This window comes from Mangifera indica, chromosome 5 (genome assembly GCF_011075055.1).
Source record: "Mangifera indica cultivar Alphonso chromosome 5, CATAS_Mindica_2.1, whole genome shotgun sequence".
Lineage (NCBI taxonomy): Eukaryota > Viridiplantae > Streptophyta > Magnoliopsida > Sapindales > Anacardiaceae > Mangifera > Mangifera indica.
Window position 1 is genome coordinate 16,863,673 of NC_058141.1, and position 24,378 is coordinate 16,888,050.

The window sequence follows — 24,378 nt, forward strand, 5'->3', positions numbered from 1 at the left end:
TTGGGTTCGTAATAAAACTGAGTGGGAATATGTCTTTCGGCCTCAAAAATTTATTTGTTGATATGAATGGAGCGTCAGAGAAAGAAACATTTTCCGGACCAATAAAATTACATGGACCCATGTGGTGCTACAAACGGCAACAGAATTTAAATATTTTATCAAAAAGAGGAATAAAAATATACAACCAAAACACTTCCTTTTTTTTTGTAGAAAGTGTTAATGGGTGACGTGTCAGTGCGCATTCTCAACGATCAAATTTTTTCCTGGACATGTGATATCATTACGTTTCCTGGTAGTGGGGGGTTGGGTTATTACTTTAATCTCATCACGGGATATTTGACAGCTTCAACGTTGAGATTCGAGGGAAAAGAACTATGTCCCAGCAATTTCAAAGTTACACTCACAATAGAAAAAAAACTCAAATTTTTATTCATAATTAAATTATTATCCAAATTTTTAGTTAGAGTTAAGGATAAAATTAATATTTTATTTATAAACTTTAAAACTTCAAAAATTTATCATTTTTCCCTTATGGGTTTTAAAAACTAACACTTCAACTCATCCTCAAAGTTTAAAAAGTTTAATTTTACCACTAGAGTTTGCTTCATTCTCCTACCACCACCAACGGTCGATGCTTTCCTCCGATCTTCTTTTTTCAGCTACAAAGGACAACGAAAGACAAACCTTTATGGCCCAAATCTGGACGATAAAATATCGTCTAGATTTGGAAGAACAGACGAAAAATGACTCTTTGTTATTCGTCTAGACGATGCGACAAGCAACGAAGGATGACGAAGCGTCATCCTTCGTCATCTAGGTCGTCGCACCATGAGATGAGGAGATGAAGATCTCTTCTTAGCACCACCGTCGTTGCACCAGGAGAAGGAGTAGATCAGAGATGACGTCGGAAGATAAAGTTGAAGAATAGGGGTTAAATTACTATTTTTGAAAGTTATGAGGGCGACTAAATTTTGAAAAATATAGAAACCCTAGGTTTGAAGATGAAAATGTTACTTTTTAAAATTTAAAAACTTTAGGTAAAGTTGAAATATTAATTTCTAAAACCTTGAGAGAGAGAAAAATAATAAATTTTATAACTTTAATATAAACAGTAAAATAACTATTTTATCCCTCATTTTAACAGAAAATATTAAGAGAAGTTTAACCATGAGTGAGAGTTTAAATTTTTTTATTTTTTATGAGTGTGAATTTGAGATTAGGGTAAAATTAAGATAAAAAATACCCTATTTTCCCAAATATTGACCTATTTTATGAATGGCCCCACTCAATCAGAAAACCAATTGTCAATACAATCCAATCATTCCTCTCTCTCTCTCTCTCTCTCTCTCTCTCTCGCTATACATATATATATATGGATTATTTAAATAAAATATTATATTATTATATAATTAAATAAATCAAAAATAAAAAATAAATATATAATTATTATACGTAGATTCAAAATTAAATATATAAAATATTACTCTGGTTAATAAGAAAATGAATATTGAAACTTTTATTTTTAAATAAATTGTTTATACAAATCTATTATATTTTTAGATATTAAATATTTATATCATAAAGATAATATAATGTCTAAATTATTTTTATTTTCAATTTTGGGTAAAGGTAGGATTGGTGGGATCTCTAACCTGTCAATCTTTGGCAGCATTGCTAACCTCTTGATAAGATCGACAACCTATTCTTTCACAGATGCATAATTTAAATTTGAAATTTTTAACTAAAATTTTTTTATTTTCACTCACCAAACCCTATATCTAATTAAAAAAAATTCAACTATCAATAATCAACGATCTAGAATTTAAATTTATTATTGATATCTTTATGTGATTAAAAGAAAGATACTCATAAGATATGATAAAAATATAGAAATTTGTGTGTAATTAAATAGTAGCGAAGTCAAAGCTTACGTATAGACAGTAACTATTAACAACAATTAGTCAAATAAAAGGTATTTTCGAATTTTTTTTAATTTATGGTAAAAATATGTAAATGTTTATATGTGTGATAATTATATATATGAGATTGATTTTTTAGGTAAATATCTTAATATAATGATGATTAGGGATAAGAATAAATAAGATGATAAGTTGGCAACCATAGATGGACTCTCTTTAATTCTGAACGTGGTATAATTGCTATATTAGAGTGACAAACTTGGGAAAGCAAATCTTAATTACTTGATAATGACACCAAATTAAGTTGCGGACACCCACCCAGAATTTCATATTCTTATCTTAAATAATTGTTCTCCGGATGGTGTGAATGGAGAGTTGAAAAGCAATGGGCGGCACACAATTAAGATAAGAGGTAAGCTTTTGTATATCTCACAAACATTATCAACTAAGAAACAAAGTATGATTAAACCTCTCTTCCTCTAAATTCCATTTAAATGGTAAAAATGGCACTAAGAGAAATTAGACCAAATTGTGATATGTAATTTAATGCAAGAAAAAAATAATAAATAATGACATTTTTAAGATAATTTAACCTATTACTTGAAATTCTATATTCACCTTTATGTTATCAGTGCTCTTTAGTGATGTTGCATTTACATAATTGAATATATTATGACCGAATACAATGAATCTAAACATCTTGACTATAACAAATGAAACACATTATCTCAGTAAAACAAGAGAGAATGTTAATAATTGAATATAAAAGTGAAAAATGATATCGTGATATTAGAAGACTATAATGACCTATTAAAAGAAATAGTGAAAATATTTGGTATATATTTAGTCATTGACTATATGGTAAGTCGTTTCTTTAGTATAATTTATAAATTTGATAAGATAAAGTTTCATGAACAAGTAACACGTGAAAGATTAAGATCTTTGTTTTGAAGTAGTTGTGAAAATGATATTTCTATTTTGCGTTTTCATGTACTTCATGTGTGTGTCATATGTCTGTCTTAGCAATTTTAATTGTCATGATTTATTTTTGCGCACACTTTGTGTACCTCACCAGATCAATGACATATATAATTAACTTGACTTGAACGACTAAGACTAATTTCTGTTCAATGTCAATTTGTCTATAAAAACATATTTGAGTTCATGCTTCAACTTTTTTACCATAAATTTTTCAAATCTTTTGAACTTTCAGGGTCTTTATAAATCCTAAAGCATTCACAAAATCTTCACATTATCGAAAGAAAACTTTTATCCCTTTTAACTTTTTAATAACTTTTTATCATATTTTAACGAAAAAACTTTCAAAACCTTCTCTATTTTAAAATGAACATTTATATTTTTTTTTGTATATATGTTGTTTCTTTAGGTTACTTTTTCCGTTGTATGTCATTCGTATCTCTTATTAGTATAATCATGAGTTCAAGGTATCATAGATTGTGGCAAAGTAAATTTTATACACATGATGATATTCATCCATGAATACAGCACATATTATGCATAATTAAAACAGTACAACATTAAGGTGTTTTAAAATGACTTACTCATGATGCTCGGAGATTTCTTTGTCATTAATGAAGATATGGTGCATGCATTGCTCTCCACTCCAGTGCATGATGATGTCGAGGTGATTCACACAAGACACAAACTCAAAAAGGCGATGGGACATCTTTTAGAACACCTAAGAGATCGAAAAATGTTGAGTGTACGAAAAAATGACAAAACGTCTGTATAGTTCAAAATACAATACATTCATATAAAGACTAATGCGTGACCGTTTCACCCATTAAAAAGGCCCGTGACAGGTATAAATGTATGGCACGTTATCCAAATGACTGTTACTGGGGCATGAACTGTTGCCGTGACAAGAGAAAATTTCACTGCAATTGTTGGAGGTGACGGAACTGGGCTGAAGTGGATCGCGTACTGCTGGGCTCTGGAATTGAGCAAGCAGGGGGGAAAGACGTGGCCAATACAACTTGTGCTTGTGCAGGTCGTTTCTCCTCCTTTTTACTATTTCCTCTGACCTCTGTTGTGGCCTCTCTCAATCTCTTTTCCTTAATAACTTTTCTTATCTTTTGTTCTTTTTTTTTCTTTTTTAACTTTTGTATTGGTTGCTGCTCCCCCTTTTCCTCTCCACTAAAATGCCACTCTCTCTCTCTCTTTTTATTAAGTTAGCCGCCGGCTTCTCTTTTTAACAATGATCCAGCCACTTCTGCTATTTTTAATTCTTTAACCCAATTTTAATAAGCCTAATTTTTCTTTCAAATTACACGATTGTCCTTCCTCTCTTTTTCTCTTGGCTCCCTTCTTCAATTCTATCTTTTCTTTGAGTCCAAAAACATTCAGTTTTTTTTTTTTTTTTTTTCGCTTTCTCCTACAAGAAAATAGGAAAGGAACCTGCGAAGTTCATAGCTAAATATTCCTTTTCAAATTAAATCAGCAAAAATTAGTATAAAAATGACCTAAAATATGTATAACTTATGGAAAGAAAATTTACAAAATGTGGGATTGACTTTGCAGACTGAACCTCACAGCCCAATGGCAGAAGATCAAGCCCAATTTGCATTGCCCATTGGTTGCTTAGGCTTCATTATAGACGTCCAAATCTTAGTAGAAGCCTTTAAAGAACTGAACATGATATCTGCCTCTTGAATTATTTTTTTCAGATGACAAGAAAGCCCTTGGTATATCCATGAAAATACAGAGTATACCAGGAATTTACTAAGGTCTTTAAAGGGTATTTTGGTTAAGAAGATGGTATTTTTTTATATGTATGATTAATGTGTCACATGGCTAGAAATTACTCATCAATATTAAGAATGTGGGAAAGGCTAAACTGAAATATTAAATATTTAAAAAATATGCATAATTTTATAATGGCTATAGGCTTTTCAACCTCCTTTCATTTTTGTCGCCTAAACGTCTGTGTTTTACACTCCAGCTTGTGCCTCTATATATTGAAGACACTGTGTAATTGAGATACTCTGTACAGTGCTGTGTTTGTGTACCTCGATATAATTTGTAGCCTTATTTTAAAACTAGTTCCAGGAGAATTAGAGATACGTGTGGACAGTTGGCTTGCTGCTTACTATCATGTGCTGGCACAATCCACAGATTCGAATTTGTAGATATTGCTTTCTGTCGCTGCTAGTTATTCCTTCTTTTTCAGTTGGATGAACGAACAAGTAATACCTTCTCAGCGCCGCTTTGGCTGGGAACCCGACACATGGCTGACAAATTTAGAATAGAACATTTCAAAGTCCGATTCCCTCACGATATGTTTAAGTCCAGCAGTATAAAATTAGGTTGTGGATGGGATTGGGAAGATTCCAAAATCAATTCTTAGCGTAAATTTAACTCTTATTAGTGTTCCGAACGCTGCTTTTTAATTCCTTAGGAATATCAAATCCAGAAAGCCTAAGGAAGCAAACAGCCTAATAGCCCTATACATTGATCACCCTGTTTCATCATGATCGTTGATAGAACTGATGCATGGGATCATTGGACCATGAAAGCTGATATTCATCTATCTCCCCGGTTCAAAATAGCTGAGCATTCATGGTGCAGGGTACATGCTGTGGTAGCTCTTGGATACTGACAATTGCAGACGAGCATACTGAACTTTTAATTTCTGAGTGTTTCTGCCGGTTTTGATAAAGCAATGAATGGTTAACAAAATTTAATTCTGTCGTCCAGTTACCAAATTACAGAAGATTATCTCCTTTGGAAAATTAGCTTCCTTGCGACTTTTAGCTGGATAATTATGCTTGACGTAAGCACAGGGGATAGGATAAATGCATCCGTCCAAACACGACCACTAAATAAGGATAACCATGATCTGCCTTTCTACAACTTATCTGAAAAAAAAAAAAAAAACACATATAATAAAATAATAAGCCAAAGCGATTATTCCCACCTAAGATATAATGAAGTTTCAAACTTATAATATCCTATTTTTTAAAATTTAAATATTTACTCATCATTTAATTTTTATTAAAATTCTTTATTAAAGTTGAACATAAAATTATTATTTTATCAATAATATTAAAAAAATTATAATTTTATCTCATTTTCTTTTTTAAATTTTAAAAACTAACAATTTCATTTTTGTCTAAATATTTTTAATTTTAAAAATTGATATTTCTCTTCCATATCTAGGTTTTTTTCTCTCATTTTTGGCCACCACTCCATCACTAGTGGCTTTCTCTTTTCACCCTTATCGTCAACCTTCTTGGAAGCCTGTGCGACGAAAAGATAATATCTCTTCATCAGATACCCTCCCACAATAGTTGTCCAAACAATTTCGATGATGAGGGTGGAAAGAGAAAGTCACCGGTGACAAAGTGATAATTGAAGAGGGGGAAAAAAAAAAAGCTTAGGTGTGAAGAGAAAATAGTTATTTTAAAAAAATGAAAATGATTAAACAAAAATGAAGTATTAATTTTTAAAACATGTGAGAAAAATAAAACAAAATTATTATTTTTTAAATATTATTAATAAAATAATAATTTTACCCTTAATTCTAATAAAAAAATTTAATAAATTTTAAATAATAAATAAATTTTAAAAAATTAAATAGTATAAATTTGAGATTCTATAATAACTTGCGAGAAAAAAGGTCTTTTGGCCTATAATAATAATATCAACTCAGAAGAAGAGCCAAATGTAGCATTTTTTTCTTCTTATTATTTCGGCTGCATGTTGGAGTGTGAAATTTTATTTTATTTTTTAATAGACTTAATATGATCATTAAAAAAAGGGGGAAGGACTATTTCCCATTGAACTTTTGATGCGTTTTCAAAATGTTATTTACGGCGGATAAAAATCTATTTTTCCCATCAATGAGTCGTTAATATGGATGATATCTATTTGTATAAGGATAAAATATCTATTTTACTCTTGTTAGATGAAATGATAAAAATACCTCTTAATTTAGTCTATAAAATTCATCTCAAAATTGATATGAGAGTTTTACCATTCACCCCTTTAGGTTTTAGAAACTAACATTTAATCTTAGCTAAAGTTTTTAAACTTTGAAAACTAATATTTTCACCCTCAAACCTAGGGTTTTCATATTTTTCAAAATACAGCCGTCCCCCATAACTTTCAAAACTAGTAGTTTCAAACTTTGAGGATGAGTTAGTTATTAGTTTTTAAGACCTGGTTGGAGAAAACGGGAAAATTTTAAAGTTTTAAGGTTTTAAATAGTAAATAATGATTGTGCCCTTGTCCCTAACTGAAAAATTAGACGATAATTTGGTCATGAATGAGAAAAGTGGATTTTCATCTATCGTGAGTGGTATTTTGAAAACGCATCAAAAGTTAGGTGGGAAATAGCCCTTCTCCCTTAAAAAATGTAATAATTGCTATCAGTACGTGTTAAACTATACAAGTCAACTTTACAATTTCGTTGGATTTTGAAAGCTAAATTATATTTTACCCAAGTCACTTAAACGACGGCGTTTACTTCAGCCAAGAGGGCCTATGATTGCACTTGCACGTGGTTTAGCACATGATTTCCAAGTTCTTTATTCTCTAGATACCAACCAGTCACAAATTGTGATTCCCATCCTCTGCTGAGCACCGGCCTCTATAAATTCGAGATAAATCGTCAGCCTAGTTTGTCGGATCATTCATCGAAGGAAACTCTGCAACTTTGTATTGATCTTCAATGGCGACCTCTGAGAAACAAACGATGTTGGTAGGAATCGACGATAGCGAGCACAGCTTTTATGCACTGGAGTGGACTCTGGATCACTTCTTCACAAATTTCCCTACAGATCCTCCTTTTAAGCTCATCGTTGTTCACGCTAAACCTCTTCCTTCTGCTATTGTCGGCCTCGCTGGAGCTGGTAATTTAGTATAAATTGACTATTCCTTGATTTTTAAGTATTAATTGGTAATTACAAATGGATTCCGTAGTATTTTGTTTTTGGTTCTTAGAAACTAGCTTGTTTTTGTTCTTGATGAATGATAAATTGTAGGTTGTGAATATACGCTTGTGATTTTGAACTGGTTTGCCTTTCTAAAAATTTGTTTCTCTTGAACTCTTATTTATTTTGGGAGTATGTTGATATTAAGGACAATTGTTGCAGGAGCTGCCGAGGTCTTGCCATACGTGGAGTCCGATTTGAAGAGAATCGCTGCCAGGGTATTGGAAAAGGCTAAGGAACTATGCATCAGCAAACAGGTAAGACACATGTTCATTTAAGGTTCATATGGTTGATCTAATTACTGATGGATGTGGTCTGTACTCGTGGACAGGTGAGTGGGGTAGTATTAGAATCTATAGAAGGAGATCCTAGGAATGTGCTGTGTGAGGCTGTAGAAAAACACCATGCCTCTATTCTGGTTGTGGGTAGTCATGGCTATGGAGCTATCAAAAGGTAAGCATCATCAATCCATCGCTTCATTCCTGCAACGTTATTTCTGAGTGTCTGATTGGAGTTTAATTACTGTTGCTTAATCTTCACGAAATTGTGAACTACTTTAGTTAAATTAATGTTTGCAGTAATATATTGTACAAACGCTTTAACCCATATGAGATCAAATCTATTTTTGAAATATTCAAAGACATTGATGACTGTATCTTCTTCATGGATCCTTTCTACTGGAATATAAAGATTTTTTGCATATATTTTCAATAGAAGCAGGGAATTTTGTAATAACAGATAGCCTCGTTTGTTCTAATAATTCTTAATTTCTGAGTTCTGACCAAGATTTAAATGATTTTGTAGGGCTGTTCTTGGCAGCGTAAGTGATTACTTGGCTCATCATGCTCACTGCACTGTGACGATTGTGAAGAAGCCTAAAATCAAACGCTAAGATACTTCACCAGCAGCTAAATTAGCGAACCCAGAAGACGGTTGCCCATTTAGTGCTTGAATAAGTATGTAACCTTCAAAATTGATTCTATATGAAGTGTGTTGTTTGAATGATTTATTTTGCCATCGCTTTTGCAATATGGTCTGTAATATAAAATAAAAATTTAACTCATCTTAGTAAAAAACTATGAAATGTTTGGTTAAAGTTAACAAGCCAAACAATATATACAAATATTACCTCTGCAGTTCCAGAGTTGAATGTTCATTGATGTTATTTAACTTATTTCTTATGCTAAACAGAGATATGTGGACAGCTAGTCTGCTGATTACAACATAGAGATATTTCTTTGTTTCTCTTCGGTGTCAAAGGCACGATAAGTGTTACTTCTGTATCTGGCTGTGGCTGCTATACTCCTTTTAAATTATATTGGTGTGATGACTTCGGTGTTGCTTTAATAGGTAACTCAACATTTACACATGACATGGTAGAATATTTCATAGCCAACTTGATGATCTATTCAAATCGTAATACAGCGTGTTATTGACTTGGAACTTGAAAAAATATATGATTATGATACTTAATATCTAAAATATCTTCTCCACATTCTTAATTGAGAATTCATAAGCATGATAAGTTTCGCGTGCACACCACTCATACTGCAGCTTGGCAGAAGAAAGCTCCTTTAGGATCGAATTATTTCCTCGAAAAAGAAACAATTCGGACTACTCCACTCAAGTTTTGTCCTTATGCGCCATCGCAATCATAGCTTGGATTGGATTATGGCAAGTCTGGGCTTGGGGTTGCCTTCTTTACATTAGGGTGGATTTGAGTAGCGACCTCTATTTAGGGTAGGAATCTAAAAAGTCTAGTTTGAATTGGTGATGAGTTGTTTCAAAAACTGTCGAAAATTGTTAGATCTAAAGAAGAAGAGTCACTGAGAATGAAGAAGAATTGTTAGTGAAAAAGTTGAAAAAGAATAAAAGTTGTCGAAAAAGATGAATCTATTAATGACTTTTTCATGGGATTTGAGTTAATTTGACTGAAAATTAAATTGGATCTACCTTGGCTCGAGTTTGACTTGTTTGAACCAAACATAAGTCAAGACTAGTCCAACTTGATTGGAGTCCAACCTTATTTGGGATAAAAGTTTTGATTTATTGAATTATCTCTCTAAGAAGCTCTTCAAAATTTTATATCTACCTATGAAAATCAAAGTTACTAATAATTATTACTAGAGTGATTAATTTTTTTCACCCAAAATTTAGTCTAAAAATATTTTTTCACCCTCAAAATGTATAAATAATACTTTTTTACCCAAAACTTAGCCGTGTTTACAAATAAATCGAAATATTTTGTTTTCCACTAAATTGATCTTAAAAACTAGATATTCTTTCATTTTAATATAAATTTGATATATAAACCATTATTATAATTAAATTAATTACACAACAACAACAACTTTTGAATTAACAAAGAATAATTCATTATTACATCAAGAAATATCAAAATTATAATTGCAAATCCTCAATCAAAATAACAAATAATAAGATAAAATACTATTTATTTAGATTAAGATAATTTTGAATTAATATTTAAATGAGAATATAGATGAAAATAAGTTTAAGAAGTCAGAGTTCTAAAAAATGAGAGTAAAATAGATATTAAGATGAAATCCTAGCTATACTTGTATAATATATAAAAAGTGAATTAAAATAGTATAACATAATTATAGAAAAAAGGTTTCAATGAATTAATTTCTCATAAATTAACATAATAAAGGAAAATACATGAAGCCTTTGTAAAATTGTAGTCGAAGCTTATGGAATGTGTGGTCTCTTTCTTATCTAAAACGAAACCGTTTAAGTTAAGATATATGTTTAGTCAGAATGTAAAAAATATAGAATAATATTATATTTACAAATAAATTTTATAATTTATCTTATAATTTAATATAATATATACACTAAAAACCACACAACTATTTTGTTTAATTACATTACATCAAATTAGAAAAATAATTTAATAATAATTAAATTATAGGTACTTATTTTAAGTATATAAATACTAAATATTTAATATTTAATTAAATAATTTTAATTAAAAATAAAATAATATTTTATTATATAAATATATTCATTTATATATTTAAAATAAATTCATATAATATTATTTATTTAATAAAAATAATTTAATGAAATTTGTTTAAGCTAATTGTATGAAAAAGTATAATACAAATAAGAAATTGATGCAAACAAATGACACCGTTTTTTTTTTTTTTAATGTTATGAAGTGATGATATAAAATTTAGGCCACAAGAGTATTTTTCACTCAAGGTTTGATGCAAACTTAATCTTTTATTTATTAATTATAAAAAGTTTAAATATTTATTTGTTTGTTATTGTTATAAATAAAATTATTATTTATCAAAATATACTAAAAAATTGTCATAATTTTACTCTTAAGTTTAAAAATTTAATAATTTTTTTCCCACATAAAGTTTAAAAAATCAATATTTCATCTTAGGGTTTTCTAGTCACCACTATTGGTGATCGGAGATGGAGATGGAGATGATAACATTCTCCCTTCCTCTTGATTTCTTTCTCAATTCTATTTTATTCTTGGCCATTATCAATCGACCAAAACTATCGATGAGAATGTGACTTCAAACAACAACGAAATGTCAATTTTTCCAAACGACGACAAAATCCACCAAGGGTTTTTCAGATGGCGATGAAATCCCTCTAGAGTTTTCTTGTCTAAGATGAAAATGAATTGTGGCTTTTTTTGGAGATAAAGGAATGCCTTTTTTGGTAGGCTTTATTGATTAATGGTAGTAAAAAATGAAACGGAATTGAAAAAGAAACTGAGAGAGAGAAAGAAGGTTGTCATCCTCATCTCTGACTATTAATAATAGTGAATAGAAAAACTTTAAGATAAAATATTTATTTTTTAAATTTTAATTAAAAGAAAATTGGTTAGATTTTTAATTAAAAAAATATAATAAATTTTTATTTTTTAAATATTTTAATAAATAATAATTTTATTTATGATAATAATAATAAAATATAACTGGGAAATATGGGATTTACATCCAACCTTTGCAGGGAAACAGTCTTTTGACCAAAAATTGAAAGGCAGTCTTTGCAGGGTTTTAACCACGTAATTTTGACAGGTCGGAGAGAGAAACAGAGATAGATTTTTGGGTTTACAGACACAGACGGAGAGAAATAAGAGCATATAAAAATTTTCAGATTTGTCGCTTAGGATTGTAATTTTTGGGTTTCAAGTGGAGGACGGACGTCAACATGGTGGGCTCTGTGGCCACAACCACTCATCGTCATCCTCCAATGGACGCCACTGGTGATGGAGATGATGATGATCAAGCTATTGAGGCCCCTTCTTTGGTTTCCTGCTCGATTTGTCTTGAGGCTGTGACTGATGACGGCTCCAGATCCACCGCTAAGCTCCATTGTGGCCATCAATTCCATCTCGGTTAGCTTTTTTAGTTTCAATTTTATAGATTTGGGTGACCATGTACAACTTTCTGATTTTAGCATGCATGTTAAGTTCTTTTTTTTTTCATTTTGTGGAGCAATTAATGATTTTTGTATGTTTAATTCTGTTCCCGCTTGATATAGTTGCTATTAATTGTTGATCATTATATTTTCAATTTTTGGAAATTGGTTGAGTATTTAAAACTTTCTGGTGTTGTAGAACGTAAACAGGGTGAAAATGCCAGTATAACTGGGATTTTTTGAAGATGCCCAGTAGGTCTTAGTGAGATCCCTTTTTGCTGATGTCTATAAATGGTGTGAAGCGATGTTAATATATGGACAATTATCGTATGACCGATTTAAAATATTGCATTTTGTGGAGAAAATTCGTGACTTTCTTATTCTGTTAAGAGTTTCTTTTTTTTTCAGTCCCAATACGTTGGATAAGTTACAACCTTCTGCTATTAGATTTCAGATTTTGTGGTGTTGTGCAATCAGATTGCAAAGGGCGAAAGAGAAAATATATCAGAATTGAATGTGTCTATTTGTGAAGAATATGATGGGGAAAGTGATTAAGCTTGGATTGCAGGATGATGGAGATATGTTGAAGGCCATAAAATTAAAATGCTATTAATTCAGAAACATAGACATGTCATCACTGATGAAACTTGATCCCTGTGTCGCTGTTGAAAACTCTGTGAGGCTTTGTTTGATTTGATTAACATTACTTCTTGGTTTTATTTGGTTATAAAACCACAGTATATGGTAATGTCAATATGGCAATCTTTAGTGAGAATTCATGGGCCTTTTTTTTTTCCTGCGTGATGGAATATTATAAATATATATTTTGTTTTCTGTCTTCTTGCTGGTTTTAATAAGAGATATGAAACTTATTTTAGTCTGGATAAGCTTTGTGTCTCACTCATAGCATACAACACTCATGCAAGTAGTATTTTGAGTTTGAAGTTATACTTAACATCACAAATTTAAATTCTACGTTACATGTACATGAAACTATTATATTAATTCTTTCTTTAAATAAGTGCTAAATTATTGACCAGCCTTGTTTTTTTTAGGACATTGAAAGAGTTTCTATTGTGATTGCATTTATGATGCTTGTTCAGATCATGCATATTGATTTATTCCACTATCTGACTGGTTTTTCACATGTACTACAATTGTCTTTTTTATGATGCATAGTTGTAGCTGTAAGCCATCCTCTATTTTGCAGATTGCATTGGTTCAGCATTTAATATGAAGGGAGCAATGCAATGTCCAAATTGTCGGAAGGTTGAAAAAGGTCAGTGGTTGTATGCCAATGGCTCAACTCGTTCACTTCCTGAGTTTAGCCTGGAAGACTGGATACCCGATGAGGACTTCTATGATCTAAGTTATTCTGAAGTGGTAAGCACAATTAAACATATTGTCTAGTCTTGTGTTGTTCTGCTCTCAATTTTGAAATGGTAAGCGCAATTAAATGTATTGTCTAATCTCTTGTAATGTTCTGTTCTCTATTTAGGACATAAAATTCTGTTTGTGCATTTTGTACTGGTGATTATATGTTATGAGTTTAGTCTTTCAGTGCCATCTAGGCAAAGAACGAGCAAACTCCTTACATGTCTTTCGGTTAATGCCATTTGTAAGTTAGGGCTTTCTATATCTACATGTTTTAGTTTCTTTAAGTCCTAACTTTTGGCTTTGGTATTTGCTGTAAATAATGTAAAATTTTAAAGTTAATTATTTTCAACCACATAATGTTATGAGGAGTTTTCTTATATAGAAGTTTCTAGTTTCAGTGAGATATGGCAAAAGGCTGCTAATAGAACTATAATGCCAATGTTGTGTAGAACACCGGGGCAAGCATTGTGGTTTCACTTCTGTTGCAAAAAATGTACAGATCGTTTTTTGCACAAAGGACTTTGGTAGCTCCTATACTTATCATTTGCTTGTACTTTTTTTATTTTTCTGTCTTCAGAGCTAGGAATGAAATCTGTGTGTTGGTGGGTGGGTAGGGGTGGGGGGTGTCAAGGTCAAAATTATAGAAAGGTACTTGACATATATCTTGGAGAAATATTTTAAAACTTGATCCCCCCTAATTGAAAAAAATATCTTTCGAATAGCATTTTTCAAAGAAAACTTTGCAAATTTGTTCATGATAATTGTGATTTTTATCATCTTGCTAATCTATAATTTGTTGTGGCAGCCATTTAGAGTTCATTGGTGTCCATTTGGTGAATTGGCACGAGTTGGATCGTCTTTTGAGTAAGCAAGACCTCCCTTCATGCAATTCCCTTTACATTTGATATCCTGTCGCTACCATTTTTGAGTTGCATAAACTGTGTTTTCTATAACTTCATCACCTTCAAATGAAAAGAAGTACAATCAGAGCAATATTACTGTAAAAGGGAAAATGTGGACTGTGGGATGGTAAATTTGCTGATTTTATGTGGGGATGTGGATATCAGTTTTCATGTATTCATCGCAGATTCTGTTTGTGTTGATTGTTCGTCTAGATTGTTTTTACCTTAATCTTGATTTTTGTCTTATTTTGCTTTTGTTTGGTGCTGCTTTGTTGGATTTTTATTTTTACAATTCTATGTTGAAATTGTTTAGTCAAACTGTAGAAGCAAAGATAACTTGGTCAACTCGTATCAAAAGTTCTTCCATCTACTTTTTCTGAAACCATTTAATAGTTGATCTCATAGTGACATCTGTTGAACTATTTCTGACATATTTATAATTTTATACTTTATATCTTTCAGGGAGGTGGAACCTCCGCCAACCACATGTAAGATATTTACTTTTGAAATACTTTCCTGATAAAATTATCCTAGCCAGCTTTGTAACTCAAGAAATGAAATATCATATCCATGTAGATCATGACCAACGAGGACACCATCCCATATTAGCTGAACAAGAAGCAGCATCTATGGCTCATTCATATGTTGCGTATGTTGGACCGGTTCCAACTACAACTTCAAGACCTAGCAATAATGTTGATGATACCCCTTTAAATTATCACTGGAATGGTCCATCAGGACACAATGAGATTTTTCCTCCCCATGCATTCCCTGCCATCCAATACCATAGTTGGGGTCATCATTCGCCGCCCTTCTCGGTATCTGGTAGCCATATGAATGGTGCTGATCCAGCTTCTGTTCTACCAGCCACACAGAGATCTTCGCATGGTGAATCTGATGCTGTAACAATGTCCAGATCATTTCCACATCCATTCGTCTTTGATCATGGGTAAGCCTTCTGTCTCTGTAAGTCTGTTTCATATTATGTTTTTGGAAGTCACATACTTTGATTGCTTTAATCAGTGAGAAACATATATCAATCTTTGATTGTAAAATCTAACAACCTGCAACTTTTGTTTTCATTTTTGTTATGTTCCCTATAGTTGGAATAGTATGATGTTTTCGTCACATTAAACAAGACACATATTACTTAAATAAGGCACAATCAATCTTACACATGGTTAATTTATGTGTGTTGATCACTAGAATGCTAATCATGCATTCCTCTGCTTTCCTCAGGTCTGGTCCTAGACGTGGGGGCTCATTTGTCTCCTCAGTTGTTCCTCGTCATCCTGGCAGCACTGCCGTGAACCTTGAAAGGATCCAAGCTTCTCATTCCTTCCTTCCTCAGCAGCAGTTGAGCAATTCATCAGGCTTGCCCACACCTGTAGGGCCAGGTTTGAGGAGATTTGATGGTCTGATGAGCTTACCTGCAGTAGTGCCACCCCCCCAACATGATCAGAATGGTAATTTTTTTATCTTTCCACCAAGTTCATCCGGGCAGAACCTACAAGAAGCAGAAAGTCCTTTTTATAATCGTTTTCATGTATGGGAGAGAGAGAGGTTATCTCGTTTCCCTGCTGTAATCAGAGACTCTAGTTGGGGTTTGTTTCATCAGACCAGCGGGGCCTCAGACTCGGGAAACAGGCCAGGAAGCTTTTGGCATAGGCAGTCTTCCTAACAGGATGGGATCAAGACCTTCTTGAATGTGTGTCCTGCCTGTCAGAAAATTGCACGAATTGCATCTGAACTTGATGACTGGAACTTAAAAAGTTATATATGTGAACAGCAAAACTCATTTTTGTAAATTTTGGCATACTTGCGAATAACTGTTGTCCATTTTTGTAAATCCTGGGAACGTTGTCTTATTCTGTCGCCCCGAAACTCAAATTTTTTGGCAATTAAGTGTCGTTGCAAATGCAATTTTCACCTGTTTCCACTTTTTTAAAAAAATATGTTCCTGCAGGACTTCAGTTTGATCTTTTCAGTTGAGATTACCCATCTTTCAAGTTGAAGATGAAGTTGATGGAGTGAGAGGGCAATTGCCATTGCCTTAACAGGCCTTTATTCTGGTCAGTGTTATTAGTACTATTCTCAATTGTATCTCAAATTTTGAATGATCAATATAACATTGTCCCTTAATTTGTTATGATTGAATTTTTTTAATCAATTCATTTCTGCAGAAATATATGCATTTTTAATGCATATATTCAAGGAATCAATTAATAATTGTAAACAGAGGAATATGAAAACTTATAATTAATAGGACTGGGAGTAGCATTATACTAGACTTTGGTTGATTGAAAAGCAATACAACACTATCATCAAACTAAGAAGAGTAATTGCAGGGTTACATAGATATAGATGTGTTACTGGAAGCAGTGGACGTGACAAAGAGTAGAAAAATTATTTTTGAGATTGAAAACATAATCCGAATTGATGATGTTTCCCTTCAAAAAGTAGGAATACCAGTAGGCAGATAGCTTGGGATCCCTCTTGAAATCAGGATCATCCCAATCCACATAGTACAGTCCGAAGCTTGATCCATACCCATCCAGCAATTTGAATACATCTAGGAACGCCCATGTAAAGTACCCTCTTGTATTTGATCCATTTCTTACACATTAACACACATAACAAAAAAGGATAAAAGACTTAGATCATATACACCAACTCTAATAACAAAGTGCTTGATTACGGTAAAAGATTGGCATACCTCACAGCCTCAAGCACACCCCCAATATACTCATGTATATATTTCACCCTTGACATATCTTCCAATGTTGAATTGTGCAGGCTCCGCTGACCTATTGACAGAAGGAAGAATGATTTTGCTACTATTTGATCAAATTGACGCAAAAATCTGTTATAGGCAGAGGATTATATTTGGAGACAGACCATTTTCATGAATGTAAATTGGAGGATTGCCATAAACTTGTTTAAAGTACTCCAGCACTCCTCTCAAACCCCAGGGTTGTATAGGGAACTGAATAAAATAAACCCAATTAGAAATATAGTGAACTAACTCACCTAAACTAAGCCATTAATAGAATTGTATACTCTAAATCCAACCTCATATGCAGATGTATTATCCGACAGTGCTGCCACAAACACAAGCTACCAATTACTCAAGTTTCTTAAGTAGCCAGAAAATAGTCCAAATGACTTGCTCTGTAAAGATGAGTTACAATCATAACAAACAAGTAGAGATTGTGGATGAAATCAATTGATAGCTAAGCCTGAGCTTGGGTTGGTAACTTTAGCGACGGTTAATCCACTTGATCATTAAGTGAATGCAGCCACTATTCAGTTTAGAGAATGAAGAGCTATTATTTAAAGAACATACTGTAGACTAACTGTATTGCCATGTCTGCAATAAAGTCTCTGACGTCCTGCTTCAGACTTGGGGAATTGTCTTTGATGTGTACCGTGCTGTAGTGTATCAATCCCAGGAAGTCAACAGAACCCTTAACCTGCTTGGACTCACGATCCGTGAAGACTGGAAGCCTGGAGCCCACATTTTTCTTCATTATTTCGGGATAATCTCCAAACATCAATGGATGTGCAACCCTGCAATGCCACATACAAGCTAATTAAATGAAGGGTACATAATGAAAGAGCATGCCACTCTATAATAATTATGTGAAGACAAAAGACTTAAGGCCTTTAAATATGAAAAAATTCCCAGAAAAGTTAGAACAACTGAGGGCCTAGTGGAAGTGACGTTATTTTAGTATCCAAACAAATTTAAGTTAGAACTCAAATTATGTATACACCATCAAAAAAATATATATAGAGGCCCTTCTTATGTTATGTAAGATTCTTTAACTTACCAACCAAGCAAGAAATCATTGGCCCTTTCAGTAGCAGTTACATCCTTGGTTGAGTTTGTTAGAGGGACTACCCCAAAAGTGTAGATGCTTATACCTACACAACCATGCTGCTTACCCTGCACCGCTGTGTGTTGCAATTAAAATCCATTTTGCATAGACGTGGCTAAACTGGCAGCTAAAAACTATATGTAGTTCAATGCAAAGAAAACTTTAATGAAAGATTCAATGCAAGTGCAGATTCTTTTTGTTGATTTTATGATTATCTGACTAATAAAAAAAAAGATGAAAATTTGAAGCACATGATAGAAATTTATTGGTTATTGCCTGATACTTTTTCCTATACAGTCTTGTAGCCGAAGCATGCGCTAACAAAATATGATGAAGTGCCATGTATGGCTCAGAGGTGGAGTTGCCTCTGGAGCAGTTGAATCCAAATGGAAAAGGGCACCGCTGAGGTGGCACGTATCCTTGATCATAACCTCCAAGCACGAATACATTGGGCTCATTCACCGTAGACCAATACGAAACCCTGTCGCCAAACTTTCTAAAGCATACTTCTGCATAAGCAGTGAAATCTTTCCTGCATTCACATTGAGATATTCAAGTAGAGTCATTTACATTTTCTAGTGCTTATTAATATAACCAATCAAAAAAGGGTGAGAATTATACACAACTTTTTGATGGATCCATCCTCCATACTAATCTTCAAGCGCCTGGGGAAGATCATAATGGAATAATGTAACATGCGGTTGGATTCCTGCTTGATCATAACAAAGGTATTTCCAAGAAACTGTCGGTTATCACTTTTTCAAGAGAGAAAAGTTAATGTTAAGTCATTATTGACAAAAGGTTGGGTCTCACCATGATTGATTAGTTCATTGATGAGGTTGTTGTAATACTTTAAACCCTTTGGATTCACAGGTCCTCTTCCATCTGAAAGAAATAAACAAGGATAAAAATGTGAGAAGAATCAAAGATTGTTTAGTAATTTTTGGTTGATAAGAGTCTCCATTCAAAATCATACTTGGGATGAGTCTTGACCATGAGATGGAAAATCTATAGGCATCCAAGCCTGTGTTCACCATGAGTTGCACATCTTCCTGCAGAAGCATATGAATAACTTGTTACACACAGACCATCAAGCTAGAAGATGTAAAACGATAAAAAGGATGAACCAAAATTTGAATTTGCGACTTAATAGCATATATAAGGCACCATGTGTATACACACCTTGTATTTGTGATACTCATCACATGCTATGTCTCCCGTGGCTCCTTGTGCCTTTCCTAAATATTGAGAAGTGGAAAATCAAGTATTGGAATATAAATTTGATTGCGGAACATACATGCAAAGTCTTCCTTGGCTCCAGGCCAACTTTTGACTCTAGTGATCAATAAATTGCATACCTTTTCTTTTTTAAGTTTCAACCAGACCCCATAATATTTACACCATAGATATTGAATGACCATAATGAGGGTCATGATTCTGTTAAATAAAAGGATGAGTAGCAGATTCATCACACCTCAATAGATTTCCTGAAATCCATATGAAATTTGTGTAATAACCCAAAAACAGAATGCAGATTTTGTCCATACTGCTGTTTAATTTAACATAAAAATGAAAAGAAAAAACTCATGTAACACATTAATTATGTATTGGCATATTCAGTTTCAGTAGAGTTTCGCAAACTAAAAAACTGTTTTTAAGCCAAAAAGTAGAGAAAACAGACCTTGGTGTGCAAACGTATCCTAAATGCTTGGAGTTCTCCCATCTTCATTTGCTGCTCCCTCCACCTATTATATTATTTTTTCATTTTTTAATATAAATTTTATGATAAAAGTAATGAACTTTCTAGTGAACATTTTGCCTATTTTACCATGTATAAACTTGAAAATAAAATAGATAGCTAAATACATGAATTAAGTTAAAGTGAGTGACCTGATAAGCTGAGGTGCCAGAGCCAAAAATGAAGCTAGGTGGGAAGTCATGTCTACTGAACTCATCAGCACCATGCCCTGACACTGCTAAATAAAGCAGAATAACTGCCAAGAAAGAAAGTCTAAACATTTTTTCACAATGACTCAACTAGAAGCATCAATGCTTCCTGCTGATATTTTACGAGCTGAGTAAATGGACTCGAATAGGCAGAGGTAGACGTATCCAAAACACTTGGTGCTGCTTGATTCTTTTTGAGAATTGATTAGTAAACAAACAAATCTGTTACTGTCCAAGCGCCATTTAGTCCAGGACCGCTGGGACCAGAAAATTATTGAGGGCCTGTATTCTGCTTTCATACGTATTGCAAAAGAACCAAGAATCTGAACGTAATCTTCTTGATTTAGGCTCTAAGTTGAATTTCAAATATTTCTCTTGTTCTAATTGTGACAATTGACTAATACACAATATATATATAACTAGGGTTATCAAGTTAATTGTGGGAAGAAATAAGGCAAAAGAAGATGACAGCCCAGTGACGTGACTGATATCGAAAAAGGGTCCCTCACTGACAATTGCAGCTCAACATCAAACGTGTTAGAACTAAACTTCCTCACCATTAAAATTTCAAATTCAAGAATGAATTCTTTTTCTTTTTCTTTTTCTTTTTCTTGTCTTCCCTTCAGAGAGCTTGGCCCTCCCATATATGGTTTTGCAATAACTCGTGCAGCCGTGTCCCTGGCTGAAAAGTCAGAACTTCAGTGTTTGGTTGAATTTTTTAAAGCGATGAAAAATCTCAACAACCTACCATTATTTGATCAAATGCATAACCGATCCAACGGTCGAATAGGAGTAAAGCATATTAGATTCTTGGCAGGTTTGCTTCTGTGCAGGGCGTTCAGCCATGACAGTCCACAAGTAATAATTGGTACAGATTCCACAGTAACAAACAAAAGCATTTATCTGTAACTCATTGACTCTTGTCCTTTACCTTTTAACATACACAGATCAAACATTTTCCACCTTTGCTTCAGCTTCAAATGGCTGGTTCAATTTACAATTGGCATTAAACGTGTGAAAACTGAAATAGTCCAAAAAAAGCAATGTATATCCAAGTTCATTATCCTGCTCTTAATCAGAAACTTGACAATTGAGATAACAAATAAGGAAACCAAATAGTGAGACACTCAAATCTATTTTTACAGTATCATAAAATAAGATAAAGATGCTCAAGATGAGAGATGAACAAGCTTTTGTTCACGTTTAATAGTTCTCTGCCTGGACACGGATTATCTATACTGTACCGGAGCTCTCATCAATAATAAAAAGCAATTGACTATCCATAATAAGCTGTTGATTTAGAAGCAGAAACGTCTCCATAGCATAGGAACCTATTTAGTGGGACTCCTATAGTCAGAAATTTAAGGCATCACAAGTTGATATCATTCATAATGTTCCTGAGCCATTGTTGTCACATAGCATGAGATAGTTCCTCAACATTCAAGAGATATTTTAGCAGTATGGACAGATTATGACTTGAGAGTCAAGACTAATTTCAAGTTCAAACTCCTCCCTTCTATGTATTAAGTGATATCTTTTGAAATCATTCCTTCATTATCCGCCATCAAGTTATGATCTCTCCTTCATGTACTACAACTAATTATACAACAGCAAACAAAGAACAGAATTCCAACGATCAAAATCTACCAGGGAGCATCCAAAAAATAAATCAAGATTAAATGTTCAACAGTCAGAAACTTCACCATCTTGACTCACCCCACCACAATTACTAGGCATTCTTTCCTCATCTTTCTCTTGATTCTGTCATAACTTTCTCTCACACAATAGATAGAAAATCTTATCAACAAGAGATATAACACTATTGAATCCACAACATTACCCATGCACAATCACATCAATGAGGCTATGGAAAATTGACAGAAAACTGAATTTTAATATCTGAAGCTAAACTTACAAGTGAAATGCACAAATTACAAACATAAAAACAGGACAAAGATGCACTCATCAGCATTTTTATTAAGGATAATGCACTAGCAATACTGCCTCAAAGGTATAAATAAACTGTTTGGCTCCTAAAACCTTCAAGCCTGCATATTTTCATTACTCCATCTTTTACTAGAAATTTATCATTGAATCCAAGAAAACACAGTAACAGATAATTGATATCTTAATAAGCTGCATGATAATTCACAAGATCGCCAATCCTGCAATTTCATAGTAAAACAAATAGATCAATATTAAGGCCTTGTTCAAATACCAGGAAGGTACAACTGAACTAACGCTAAAGTAAAACAAAGGAGACCAATAAGAGATCTATATACAGAGACGTCATATGATGACAAGTAATGATATTTCATAAAATCAAAATTCTTCCATTTATGTAAATACAAAAATTTTATGAAATTTTATGACAACTTTCTCTAGTTTTTTACTCTTTCTTCATTAATGGAGATAAATACAGGGGTTTGAAGCTATAATTTGCAGACTAATGCACTGTAGAAGTTGGCTTGATAAATCTACAAATTTAAAGATAATATGGAATATCACTAATGGTGCAAACCAGTTAACAAATTAAATTAGCCATCATCACACTCAAAGAGTGTTTTTCCAGAGAGTTTATCAGCAATTAAAACAATAAGCCAGAGAGAGAGAGAGAGAGAGAACCCACAACACGATTGATCAACGCTCAAAACAAACATTTCTATTAAAAGGAACATTTCTTTATTAGAATTGAAAGCAAATTTAACAAACAAAACATTGCGACTGTAATAACAAAACAACATATTAAAACCATAAGCAAAGAAATACAAACACTGAGAGAAATCAAAAGTGTACCAAGCAAGTGAAAAAAGCATCAAGTGTACAATGGCAACTCTGTCCAGGCCCCAGAAACATGGCCATTTTCACAAACATAAGCTCTAACAACAGGCTCGCCATCATCATGGTACCCAAAAAACCTTCTCAGACAAAAAGCAGAATGCAAGTCCCAGGTCTCTTTACACGAACAAAATGCGCAACTAATATCAATTTTGCTCCGATTGCCATCGTTTAAGGTTCTCCAAACACGGGAGAACTTAAAGTTCTTGAAAATGCCTCTAAAAAGCATGTAATTTCGCTTCTCTTCGAAGTGAACACAACCCGGCCAATCAGAAATATACAAACAATCCCCTCGAAATCTACTAGCAAGAAGTTTATTGCCTTGTTCACGACTCAAATTCCAAACCCCGGATGCCAAATGCGACCTAGACGATCTACTACCCAATTTCCTCTTTTTACCAGAAGAAATGTCGAGACCCGCTTCTACCACACAATCTGCGACGTCATCAACAACAAACACAGCATCATCTTGAGCCTCGGAATTATTATAAACAGTGTCAAAATAAAGATCGTCAAAAAGCGACCACGAACAATCAGCAGAAGTCCCAGATTCTAGATTGCTCGAGCCGGTGTCGGTTGATGGAGTGGCTGATTGGATCGTCGTAGAATTTTGATAATTTGCATCTGGGCCCAGTTCACGCTCGAGGCCGAAATCTGAGTTCTCTAACAAAAGGCCAGAGTGAAGGAGGCCAGGGCAGCAAACGGAAAGCTTATTGAGGGACGACCAAAGGTCGGGTGGAGTGGCTGAATCAGAGGCAAGGAGATCGGCGAGTAGGCCGGGCATGCTCCTGGAGCACTTGTCCTTCCAGCAAATATTACGAATCAGAGAAGCAAATTTAGTGCAGACGCAGGCCAGGCGGGCCCAGTTTCTTGGGTCATCCTCCAGTTTGAAGAATATGGTGAGAATCACATCGTCGGAGAGCTTAGAGAATACAATCTCCGCCATTATTTTTGGTTTGGTGTTATTGGGTTTAAAAGTGACGAGAGGCTATGGACTTTTATGTTGTTGTTTTGTTACTGGTTTAGTAACGTATACATGTGCTTAATTTACCAAGTGTCCATGGTCAAAAAACTGTGGTCGAGCCATATTTCATATAAATCTAGTGGATTCCGCCTACCAAATCGAATTTTTGATCCGTCGCTCTCAAATCAT

General features: G+C 33.4%; 3 protein-coding genes, 2 long non-coding RNA genes and 1 pseudogene across 6 annotated transcripts; 3 read left to right on the forward strand and 3 right to left on the reverse strand.

Moving 5' to 3' along the window:
- Positions 1–3,344: 3,344 nt before the first annotated feature.
- LOC123215347 lies at positions 3,345–3,844 on the reverse strand. Its single transcript, XR_006502012.1, has 2 exons — positions 3,721–3,844; positions 3,345–3,618 (listed from the first exon to the last, which is right to left on the reverse strand). It is a non-coding gene; the product is annotated as an uncharacterized LOC123215347 (long non-coding RNA).
- On the forward strand, positions 3,615–5,799 carry LOC123215346. Its single transcript, XR_006502011.1, has 2 exons — positions 3,615–3,930; positions 4,461–5,799. It is a non-coding gene; the product is annotated as an uncharacterized LOC123215346 (long non-coding RNA).
- A 1,670-nt stretch (positions 5,800–7,469) lies between these two features.
- Positions 7,470–9,242, forward strand: LOC123215348 (universal stress protein PHOS34). 2 transcript variants are annotated; one of them, XR_006502013.1, is made up of 5 exons: positions 7,470–7,792; positions 8,036–8,130; positions 8,205–8,326; positions 8,678–8,829; positions 9,065–9,242. XR_006502013.1 is itself a non-coding variant. In XM_044635399.1 (4 exons), exons 1-4 carry the CDS (start codon positions 7,612–7,614, stop codon positions 8,763–8,765), a joined length of 486 nt encoding a protein of 161 aa, XP_044491334.1. In that variant the 5' UTR covers positions 7,470–7,611; the 3' UTR covers positions 8,766–9,029. The 2 variants fall into 2 exon arrangements, 1 of the variants encoding a protein (XP_044491334.1); XM_044635399.1 differs by lacking the exon at positions 9,065–9,242 and having other exon boundaries at positions 8,678–9,029.
- A 2,647-nt stretch (positions 9,243–11,889) lies between these two features.
- Positions 11,890–16,490, forward strand: LOC123215350 (E3 ubiquitin-protein ligase RFI2). Its single transcript, XM_044635400.1, has 6 exons — positions 11,890–12,257; positions 13,491–13,663; positions 14,463–14,521; positions 15,022–15,047; positions 15,136–15,508; positions 15,799–16,490. Exons 1-6 carry the CDS (start codon positions 12,071–12,073, stop codon positions 16,238–16,240), a joined length of 1,260 nt encoding a protein of 419 aa, XP_044491335.1. The 5' UTR covers positions 11,890–12,070; the 3' UTR covers positions 16,241–16,490.
- A 313-nt stretch (positions 16,491–16,803) lies between these two features.
- Positions 16,804–20,796, reverse strand: LOC123215349 (annotated as a pseudogene).
- Positions 20,797–22,261: 1,465 nt separating this feature from the next.
- Positions 22,262–24,250, reverse strand: LOC123215351 (phytochrome A-associated F-box protein). The gene is made up of 2 exons (XM_044635401.1): positions 23,184–24,250; positions 22,262–22,552 (listed from the first exon to the last, which is right to left on the reverse strand). The coding sequence occupies exon 1, from the start codon at positions 24,169–24,171 to the stop codon at positions 23,203–23,205; it is 969 nt and encodes a 322-aa protein (XP_044491336.1). The 5' UTR covers positions 24,172–24,250; the 3' UTR covers positions 22,262–22,552; positions 23,184–23,202.
- Positions 24,251–24,378: the final 128 nt, after the last annotated feature.